A 12017-nucleotide genomic window follows, 5' to 3' on the forward strand; every position below is an offset into this window, starting at 1 on the left:
AAAACAAACATTATGAGCTGTCTTAAAGAAATGCCGAAAGTTATGCAGAACTGAAGTTAGCTGCAAATGACAAGAATCTCCAAAATTATATATATATATTTTGTTTTGAGATCTTTTTGAAGTAGAGTGCAATCACTTTATCTACTCTCAATTTTTAACTAAAAGTTGTAGTGATAATTACCCAATGTCTACAGAAGAGCAGCATATGTGTAAGAAGAACAGTTCAAATTGTTTATGAAATGCAGGTGGGGAATATAGCAAAATCAGCAAATATCGCTTGTACTATTTATGAAAATATAACAGTAGATAAATAAGAATAGGAATGTTATTAAATTAAAATAAAGCAATGAAAAATATCTACCCATTATTCCTTTGATGATTTCAGCCCACTGTTTCAACTATGTGATATTTATGATCTGGAAAGAAGAAAGTAATGTAGAGAGAAAATGAAAAACCAGAGCTTTTTAATGGAAAGAAAATAGACGAGTATCAGAAAAACTGATGATAAAAATACTTGATAAAGAATTAGAAAGCAATAGGGTATGAAGGAAGCTGGAAGGCCACTAAGGTAAGACTTTCAAGAAGAAGAGGTAATAAGGCCATAAAAGTGGGTCTAAACAGAGGGTGAAAGTGTAAGAGGTGCCATACTGTGGTCAGGGTCAGTGACTATAGGAAAGACAGGATGAGGAAGGTGTACATACAGCACATAAACTGTATACACAGGAAAAAATTGAGCGGCTGAAAGAGCAGCTAGTAGAAAATAAGTCTGTCATTCAAACCTGGGGGCAGATGTGAACCCAAGTAGATTATATATTTGGTTTCCTGGGTGGCTTTCTTTATCCCCTGTGTGTGGAATTTTTTGTTTGTTTTAAGATGGCCTCTTGAAAATTCTGCTGAAGGACATTAACCGAGCAGGGTAATCATGGCAGTTGGGAGTAAAATAGGTCATAATAGCTCTGTTGTGGTCACTATTTCCAAATGCTGTATCATGTTCTTTGGAGCAGGCATCAAAGGCATGCATTAGGCAGAGGCAAAACTGACCTGAACCTCAACACATCTCCCAGCTAGAATCAGAATATCTTTTAAGAATGAAAAAAAGTTTAACTACCGGTAAGTTCCTCCAACCAAGGTGTGATCCTGAACATGTGAAATTTGCCTACAGGAATTGACCCAGGCCTAGGAGAGACTGTTAAAATTACTAAGTACATATGCTTTACAACAGGACTGTCAGCAAGGTAGAAGAAAGAGAAGAAACACAAAGTCAGCAAGAATGCAGAATGACAGGAGTCATTGGGCCCCAGCTTAAAGATCAGCTAATTATAACAAGATCCAGAATTAAGTGCTTGTGACTCTAGGCACCCCTGTATTCACACTCTACACACTACTGCAATAATATCTGCACAAAATATGCCTTGTGAGGGATCATCTGAAAGCTAACAACATGCTGGTTATTAATATCATTGTAAAATGCATGTGTTAACCTTATGTATGAAGTTATAAATTCCCTCTGTAAGATGTTACTAAAACATGTTTAAGACAAGACAGCCTAGCCTAGGTTAAGGTGATACATAGGTCTGCCTGCCCTAGACAATGGAATATGGGTTTAACCTCTTTTTAAATATTAGCAGTAAACAAAGCTATCCAGGTAAACGAGCCGGGGTTATTTATCCTGTTCCTGAACTTGAGAGACAGAGAATTAACATGGCTCCTGCACCCCAGGGAATCACAGGAGACTGAATTCCCAAAAGGGCTTCCTGACGTGTACAACAAAGAAATCCCTTTTGGGATATAAGAAACAGACAGAGGCCCCTTCCCCACCCCCGCTTTGTCCTTCACCTTAAGGAGACAAAGAAACCAAGCGATTTGATTTCTGTGATGGGTCCTGGCCAACCCAGCAAGTGAAAAGCTGGAAAGGAGACTGTGGGTGAGAGAGGCCATCTTGAACAAAGACTGTATCTTGATAGATTAAGTTTTTGACTTTTAAATGCGTGTTTCCACTTTTATTTGCTTGTAACCATCTCTACGCTTAGCTCTTTTACTTGGTATCACGTAATCAATTCTGTTTTGTTAATAAACTTGTTTTAGTTTTACTATAAACCAATTCTGTGCTGTGTTTGAACAGTAGGGTATATTTACCCCAGTAAATGAATAAGCTGTGATATACTGACTTTTTAACAGAGCATCCATCTTAGTATCTTCTGTGAATACACAGTGATAGGGGCCATACACTGCAGAGAAACATCTCTGAGGAGTTTGGGGGCTGGAGTTTACTGAGTAACCTGCTCGGCAAGGCTGGGGCAAGGAGAGCCTTGAGGAGTTTGCTCGTGAGGAAGACAGATTGGTGTGGCAGGAACTGATACAAAGTGCAACTGCCAACAAAACTCATTCTTGCTGAGACAGAAAGCTAGCACAAGTGGCTCATAAGCAGCATGTTACAGTGGTGTAGTTGGCAGGATTTACACACAGTTTATTGGGTAACTGAGATTCACACTTCTAGCACTGAAACCGGTTTTAAGTGATTCATATGTAAGACAGCTAGGAACATGTTGAGAGAGGTAACGGAGTGGCTCATAGCTCTGGGTATCCCTAGCAGTACAGTGTTTGATCCTGCAATCCTAGTTCACTAACACAAAATCCTATGGAATTTCAGGGAGATATAGGGAAATTAAAAGGACAGGATGTGGAAAACAAATAAGGGAAAAAGCTTCAGAAAATTAATGGAAAACATTATATTGAATTCAATAGAGTTACACTTGTATGAAATCAGTGCGGGAGCAGAGATGGGACCAGTGTGCTTAACTTAGGAATGACCAATGTGCTGGGTGTCACATATTTGTATCGCCAACCTTTTTCTACACCAAATAACCATGTCTTTTTTCTTTACAGGTTATCACTTAAAAAAAAAAAAAAAAAAACAACCAAAACCTGTATTCATTGATTTTCATTAGCTCACACACAAAACCAAAAATCCCTTCCTATAAATATACTTTCAAACTGTGTATATCATACCAATCCAATCCAAAACCACCCCTCCGTGCAACCTATTTTCCATTTAACTGGTATAACATCTCACCTACTGCCAATGGGCATGACTCTACTCTCATTTACACCAGTTTTCTTCTACTTCTAATTCCACTGACTTCAGTGGAGTTGCCTCTAGTTTACATCAGTGTATGTGAGAGCAGAGGCAGATCCACTGTCCATTCCTCAGAGAACCTTCATGTTCCCGAAACAAACAGCGCAGAGGTTACAAAATCTTGCTGCCATCTCTTCAGAATTGTATGCAACCTCTTATGAAGTAACTAAATGAAAGAGCATTCTATTTTAATGAACAGTATTTTCTCTTAGCCACGCCAGCTGGAGATGCCTGGTATTTAGATGAATGAACCTGGAATAGCTTGCTACAAAGAGTTAACCAAAATTTTTCTGCTTCCCATATATTTTATAACAGTCAGTAGGATGACTCTGGCCCTGATTCTGGTCTCATCTAGACTGCTGTAAATTTGGAGTTTCTCTCCTGAAGCTAATGAATTTACTCCAGATCTACACTGGTCTGACTGAGCTCAGAATCAGGATCTTCTTGTTCCACAACAAGGAAGGTTTGTCTTAGTACATTCCTTTGTTTATCTGAACTACAGTTGAGAAGTGTAAACTGCTGTAACACTAGTCAGCTCCTATCTTCATGCATGTGTCTGGAGGCTGTTAGGAGAGAAGAAAAATGTTTATTTCCCCTTTCAGAAGTTAGATCTCCTTTTGATTTCACTTCCTTAGGGACCCGTTCCACGTCCCTGGTGTCAGAAAGTGTTTATGCAGTGTTATACTATTTGTGCAATATCATTGCCTATAGGAACACAAAAGCACCTCTCTACATGAACTGGGTCATCCTTAAGGTTAAATTGCAAAATGGATCCAATAAAATCCTCTACAAAAGTCACTAGGCCCAGTAACAATCTGCCAACAGCTCTTATCCAGAGTTATCCATTAGTACAAGAGTTACTCCTTGCCAGCAGCTACCACCCTTAATTTCATTGACTGGATCTGATTTCTTCGCTACTCAGTTCTTTGTTCACGAGTCAAATGAATTTTTATCAGTCACTGCTCCTGTGTCTTGCTTTCTGTATATTATTTTTTCTGTTAAATCTTGGACTGTGGTCTTTAAAACTACCATGTCTTTTCTTAGTAGTCACCATGTATAATTTACCTTATTCATTTTGAGGACTTGCTTTTAATTTCATTTTCCAGCAAGATCAGACCATTCTGTACATGTTTTGTTCTGGATGATATTTCAGAAGACATTTATTTAACAGCAGGATCTGCTTCAGGGGCTCGGCTGGGGCCTTCACTCCTAACAAAAGGGGCTATGAATGCATCATGGCAGGTGCAGGCTGTGAGCTTGAAAAAAAAACACACCCTTACCTAGTGACCATTTTTGTGATTTGTTTGTTTCACGGTCTTAATGCTCCCCTTTTTCTTTATTGTCCAGCCATGACATTTCTGTGGAAAGTTCCCTTCCCCGAGATGAGTTCTCCCAATCAGGAATCAAACAGCATGGGTGGGATATGAAATTTGACTTGCATATAAGCATCCCCTGGTTGAGAGTCAGGCAGGTGGCAGCGAGCAAAATGAATTATTGGAGGAGGAGAGGATTTCAGGAGATAAGTTCACCTCCATGGACAGGCATCTCAGAAAACAGTTTGAAGGGCCATAGGAAGATCATTAAAACTACAGCTGATGGAAGTGAAATGAGACTGATTTGGTCTATTGCGGTCTCATTTTTCCATTCATGGTAAGCGTTCCCTAAATATGTCAATACCACCTGCTTTTCTGATAACAGCAAACACTAGCAAGTTTTAGTGTCACCTACTCTTTTTACTCTATTCACCTTTTACTCAATGGGCCTGTCCAATATCAATCCCTTTGTTTTCAAGCTTTACTTCTACTTGCTTCCATACCGATTTTCTTCACAGTCAAGCCCATTTATTTCCCTCTGCCCTTCTTCTGCTTGCTACTGTACAGCTCAATTTACTCCAGAAGACTCTTAGAGTCAAAACAAAGGGCCATTGATTTAATTGGGAGAATTCTGCCTACAATCTCATGGCGCAATATGGCCCAGAGCATTAACTTTATTTTTTGTTTTCAGCAGGCCTTCAAGATGTCACTCTTTTGTTCCATTTGCAAGCAACACTCAGAGAGCACCCACTCCCCGCAAAGCTCTTACCAATAAGCCCCGAGTAAGCAAGGAGGCAGTCAGCATAGTTTTCCTTCAGACAGCTACTAATAGACCGTGACTCAGGCTGGCAGTTTGTGAAAAAATCTGCAAGGCGAGATCTGCAACATGGTAAGAAAAAAAATGCATATCTTTAAAAATCAAGCCTCCAGGCAGCCTTACCTTTTGCACTCTTCTTTTTTTTTGTCAATATTTCATCTTCTTAAATACATACATAATACACATTTAAACTGGCAAGACTCTCTTTTTAAATACATCCCTGTCTGCTTTTGGAGTGCATATCTGAGAAGTGTTAAGGTATGCAGTCAGCGAAGGACACTGCACTCAGAAATATACACTTTATATCAAAATGAGTGCTCTGCATTTCCCACCAAACACAGGCAAACAAGAGAAGCCATCATTAAAGAGTTCACGTTTTGTGATTCTGAACTCTGATCACAGAGCAGGAGTATGACATCTGGAAGAAAATCTGTATTAAAAGAACAGAATATCTGCTAGAACAAGTGGTTTATTGATTATGCAGAACTAGACATTTGTGCCCAAGGAGTCGCACAAGGGGTTGTCATGTAATGTGATCCCAAGCACTACCAGCCCGGGCCTGCCCCAGTTCTGTATTAGCCCGCAGAACAGGCTGGCTAAACCAGGGGAAGCAGGCCTTACCAGATAGTATAGCATACATAGTCCCCTGGAGCAACAGTACTGGAGAAAACATTTTGACCTTGTAAAATGTGCACTTAGCAGAAGACTACTGGATTGAGCTGAGGGCTTAAAGTAAGGAAACCCGAGTGCAGTTCCTAGACCTGGTACTGAACTACCATGAGACCCTCACTTTGCCATTACTCCATCTCCAAAATGGGAACATTAGTACCTACCCACCTTTGAAAAGTGCGATGAGATCTACGAATGAAAAAGTGCGATATGTATGCAGCCTATTATTATAACTTATTTTAGAGATTCAAGAAAAAGGCTGAGAGCCAGGAACTCCTGAGTTTAATCTCAGCACTTCAAAGGCCTGATACTGCTCCCACTGAGGTCCAAGGCAAAATTCCCATAGACTTTAATGGAGCAGGATCAAGATCCCACCATGGCCCTAGGCAAGTTACACCTTCCAGTCTCCATGTTGGCATTCCCTTACCTACCTTGGCCTGTCCTCATAGTTGTTGTTTTGGTGATTTACTTGAAATTGTAGGGTAATCAGGGCAGGAATATTTTTATTTGCCTATGAACGGACATGCACACCCAAGATGTTATATAAATGAAAACTATTTAACCTCTTTGCCTCAGTTTTCTCATCTGTGAAATGGGGGTAATAGTCCTTTGCTTATAGTCATTCACAGAAACATTTGAGGATTAGTTAAACTTTGCAAAGCACTTTGCAGATGCAAGGAACAGTAAGGGCTAAATATTATTTTCTATCACATTAGGTAGTTTTACAATGTTAAAGGAAACACAGAAGTTAGTAAGAACCAACTGGCTTGGACCGGTTTTACTTTTCTGTATTTGGCAGAATCCTCCAGAGACTGACTAATTTTGTTTGCTATTATTGTTTCACCGGTCTTACTAATTGGATAGAAAGTAGTGATGTGCAAACTTCAAAAGGTTCCCAGACTTAGTTAAAGAAAGCATCCTGCTTATTCAAACTGTATCTGAACTTTCTTTCAATCTATTCCTTGGTTGCTATATAGTTCTAACCCGTATAAATGTCTCACTGACACCAACTTGTTATTTCCCCCCCTTTCTCTCTTCATTCCTCTCCCTCCCCCCACCAAGCTCTGTGGAATCTCTGCCTTCATATTTTTTTTAAAGATCTCTGTGGAGTAATGTAACTGTCTACAGATTTTCAGGTACATCCTATTTAACGATACATGCTCTCTGAATTTTCATTAATTCTTTACTTACTTCATGTCAGAGAATACAGTGTATGCAAGGGCTCAGCAAGTTGGCAAACTGACCCCACAGAGATCTTTTAAATGTGCAGGTTAAGAAGAGAACAATAGCATCATGAAGAAAATTTGGGCAAGCAGTTAGACACTGTGGTGTTTTCCCAATCAATACCTTAGAGACTGAGGGTATGTCTTCACTACCTGCGGATCGGCGGGCAGCGATCAATCCAGCGGGGATCGATTTATCGCGTCTAGTCTAGACGTGATAGATCGACCCCAGAGCGCTCGCCCGTCAACTCCTGTACTCCAGCGCCGCGAGAGGCGCAAGCAGAGTCAACGGAGGAGTGGCAGCAGTCGACTCACCGCAGTGAAGACACCACAGTAAATCGATCTAAGTACGTCGACTTCAGCTACGTTATTCATGTAGCTGAAGTTGCGTAACTTAGATCGATCCCCCCCCCAGTGTAGACCAGGGCTGAGAGAGCATGTTGGGAGATGTGTGGGAAAATGGAATCTGGGAGGGGAAGGATAGTCCATTGGGAGTTTCTTAGATTATTACATATAAGAAGATTTTTATAAATTATGTTTCAGGACATAGACTAAACTCTTGCGTGTAAAGAAAGCATACTGAGTCTGTGTGGCACAAAATCTTCACAATGTGGGCAGGGAACAAAAATTGTTCCATGTGTAGTATCTGGGTGTTAAAATAGCTCCACAGATTTAAATGTCATTATTTATGTAAGTAGGCAAAACCCGCAAACAAAGGCTTTTTTTTGAGCTGCAGGAGCACAGATTAGTGTCTTGAAAATCCTCAATACATTTTTGGCAGGTGCCACAATGTTTAGAATTGTCCCATTTTCCCTTGGACTACAAGGTGCCTGCCTCCAGAACTCACTTAACATGCTCCCTCATTGCCAAATGCTTTTAAGCTCCCATAACTAACCCCCTGGATGTAACAACACTGGTCATTTACTGTACAGCCTGTTTAAAGAATGTATTTGTTGTAGTAAACCATGGAGGAGGCTCAGAAGTGCTCAACTGATCCCTAGTGCATACAGCTTGAATTCTGTGTTAATTTCTGGAGAATATTTGTGGTAATGAAAGTTAACAATCTAGTAGCATCGCACGTCTAAGTTTTCATAGGCCAATTATAGTTCAGACAGCTGTGGTTCAAGCACCACTGCACTAGATTGCCAATAAATGTTCTCCCTGACCTGCAGGATCTTTCTGTCTCTCTCTAGAGACAAAAAGTAATTGAGTTTCCATGCTACCTTAGTTCTTAAACGCTCTTGAACAGACAACTAATTGTATCGAATACGGATGTGGATTACTTTCCAATGGAAACTAAGCTTAGGCCACCAAACTCGTTTTACTTATGATCTTAGCTTTGACACAGATTTAGAGGCTCTAAATTTACAGATTATTTAAACCTGAGTCTACAGTGGAAAGAAAAGTCCTGTGATGTGTGAAATAAAAACAGAAGGTCAGATCCTCAACTAGGGTAAATTATTGTAGCTCCATTAATTTCAGCTGATCAATGCTGATATACACTAAATTGAGGATCTGGCCCAAAATGTTCTGATCACTGTGACACAGCTGACAGCATGGTCACCAACCAGCCCAAACCAGTGATACAGCTCTTTAAATAAACTGGGATACAAAAATAACCTAGTCGGTGATAACCAAAGCCCTGCCTAAAGCATAGTACATGGTATTAAAACTCCTTTAGGCAGAGATGACAACCCTTTTGGAGATGCTGATAATAAGCAGTGGGATAATACAAAAGACGTTTGACAACGGTTACTCTGAATATTATGTTAATTTCATATTCCTTCAATGTGGCAGTTCTAACCAGTTTTTGAGTAGGGACACTATTTGGTTAAGCATCTTGCTAATTCTCTAGTATCTAACTGAGTATTTTGATAATTTGGATAGCGAGTAGCATTTGTAGTGAGTGTTTGTGTTTTAGTTTACATGATTATATTCACGCAGGATGTGTGTGTATATATGTATAGTGTATATAGACAATCACATGTGTAATATAAAATATATAACACAACTATATTCAAAACAATGAATTCATTTCCAGTGTCCAAATCACAAATTCTCCACGTGCATGGCCATAATAATGATTTTTTCCTCTCCTTTGGCGTAAAAAAGGAATTAAGTGTGCCACCAAAAAAAATCACCTTCCAAGGAAGGAAAATAATCTCTCCTTTTTGTGGAAAAAAAAAAAAAGAAATTAAATGGTCCTATTGTAGCCAAATGAAATCTCCTCAAAGTAAACTGCAGATCTTCTGAAAAGTGTACCTTAAATATTTTGCATATTACTAACCAAATAAAATAAAAATGATCCTATTGATAAATCCTATGCAAATCTGCTCAAAACAGGTACCAGTCATTTGAACAAAAAAAATCCCCCAAACGTGGTATAAGTAATAGCACTAGTAAAACTATTTAGAGCAGCCAAAAATACAGAAAGAACACAAGTTCAATTTTTCTTTTATGATCTTGATCTTTCAAATATTCTGAGGGTTAAATGAATAAGTATATAAATGAATAAGCTTTGAAATATTGTTCAAAAAAAAAAAAAAAAAACCCCAAGGATTTTTTTAAAATCAGTCTTGTACATAAAAACAAATTCTGTGACATGGATTCACCTCATATTAGCATGCCCTGTTGCTTTAGGCAATATTAATTACACCTTTATACATTTCTTTCTGGAGTATTTTTAAAAAGCTCTTTGATGTTTTGAAATTATCTGAGGCAGTTGCCACTTCGCCTCTTTTTAAGGCTGGTTAATTGAACTATGGCATTGTTTGCACAGTTGTGGATATGTATGGCATTTATAAAATGAATACTGTACATTTAAAAGCAGTAAGTTTTTCGCAGTATTCAGTGAGTTATGTAAAACTTCTCTGTGTATTTCATTATTTGGAGGCGAACCTCGGCCTACAGGTGAATAGATCACTGATGAAAGAAGGTCCAAGGCACTTGAAATTTGTGGGTTAGAAATACACTTATGGAAATGAACCATTTGAAAAGTTCTTAAAACTCTGTTGATGTGACTACTTAAAATATTCAAAAGGTGTATAGTTGCAGGAAAACCTGATAATCAGAAGCAATACTCTCTGTAATAAAGCAGGGATAGTCATAAGTGGCAGTAAGAAAGAAGTATGGCAATGGGTAGTGGTGGTTAGAGGCACAGCTATTGTCTAGCAGTTTTTAAACTCGGGGGAAAACTCCCATTGACTTCACTGGGGCCAGGATGTCACCCAAAGAGTTTGGAGGAATGATATAGGGGAAAAAAAACCCAGCCGGAATAAACCTGAGGTGAAATTGTGCCCCACTGAAGTTAATGAAAGCTTTTCTGTTGACTTAAATGGGAGCAGAGTTTCATCCCCAAAAGAAGAGAGATTTGGAGAAGAGACCATGAAGTCTCGTGGAAGTAGGAACTAAAGAAAGACATGGCACTAGCTGGTTGCTCAAAGAGATGCACGGAGAGGTTGTGAAGAAAAAGGGAGAGTCTTCGTGACCAAAATGGACTGTTGAAGGCTCTAACCTTGAGTGTATATACGTTCAGATGTGTTTCACACACCGACTTAGAAGATATTAATGTTTTCTCAGTTTTTCCCTTTAGTGTATTATATGGATGAGGAATAAACTTTTTCAATTCTCCATTAACTAACATGATTTTCTATGCTTTTTTGTGGGGGAGGGACATCCTAAAGGAGACCTTTATCTGATTATTTGTGCTTTGACCAAAACAGACATCTGAATAGGAGGAATTGACCAAAATGGGATACTATTAAGTTTCCAAAGGACTTAATTATTAATTATTATTCAGCATTTAGTAAATGTCCATCATGGTGCTTGGTGCTGTATAGTAAAAGAGAGCAAGGAACACTTCCTGGCACTGTAAATTGATCAATTTAGTTTTAATTCTGGTGAATTATTTTCACTTAGCATAGGAAAATTCTTTGTTGCAGCTGATGTATTTCTCCTACAGTAGCGCCTAGAGACCCTAACCCAGACTATAGTCTAATTATGCTAGGCACTGTACATACACAAAGCAAGAGACTGCCCTTCCTCCACAAAGAATTTACTTTTGAAGTAAACAAAACAAAGAGTGGGGAAAGGAAGTATTATCTCATTGTACAGATGCGGAACTGAGAAATTCACTGCCTTGTCTAAAGCCATACACAGTGTCTGTTGCAGAGCAGAGAATTAAACACAGAGCTCCTGAGTCCCAGTCCAGCTTCCAAAACTACAAAACCTTCCTCTCTCATGCTTTAACGCTTACGTCTGTAAATGATAATGTTAGGCATTATCAGGAGTACGTTCACACAAGAAGAAAGCGCATAAACTGTACCAATTGTGATGCTGTTTTAAGGGAAATACTGAGACTTTAAAATGATATGGGATTAAACAGTACAACCCAGACTCTGGTGGCAAATTAGCAGGTCATATCTCCACGAAGAGAGTAATTTATTTGGTACCTGTGAGTACAAAAGATTAGTGTGTACTTTACTAACACACATATTTAGTTGCTATCATCTATTTTCAGTTTCTTCTGTAACTCACTGTATTAAGAAGCTATAGGATATAGGCCCTGATTCAGGAAAGCATCCCTAATTCAGAAGAACACTTAAGAACAGACTTAAAATTAAGTTTAAAGCTAAATAAGTATTAAATGCTTTCCTGAATAAGAGCCATAGATACCTTTTACCTGGTCCTTTCAAAATCTGGTCCTAGGTGCCTAAAGATGCAGATAGGCACCTATTGGGATTTTCAAAAGTATCTGGGGTGGGATCAGCAAATGGATTTAAATATTGCGAGGCTGAATGCCCTACTTTTAGGTGCTTTGGAAAAATCATAGGAACAATTGTCTGTGCTAGCCAATGGAA

General features: G+C 38.9%; 1 protein-coding gene across 1 annotated transcript in view; it reads right to left on the minus strand.

Annotated features, from left to right (window-relative positions):
* GFRA1 (GDNF family receptor alpha 1) overlaps nt 1–12017 on the minus strand; it is a 193080-nt gene that overhangs the window by 30136 nt on the left and 150927 nt on the right. Inside the window, exon 5 of the mRNA XM_065408101.1 lies at nt 5219–5328. Coding sequence (XP_065264173.1) covers nt 5219–5328 — 110 coding nt within the window. The remainder of the gene's footprint in view (nt 1–5218; nt 5329–12017) is intronic.

This window comes from Emys orbicularis, chromosome 7 (genome assembly GCF_028017835.1).
Source record: "Emys orbicularis isolate rEmyOrb1 chromosome 7, rEmyOrb1.hap1, whole genome shotgun sequence".
NCBI classification, from domain to species: Eukaryota; Metazoa; Chordata; order Testudines; family Emydidae; genus Emys; species Emys orbicularis.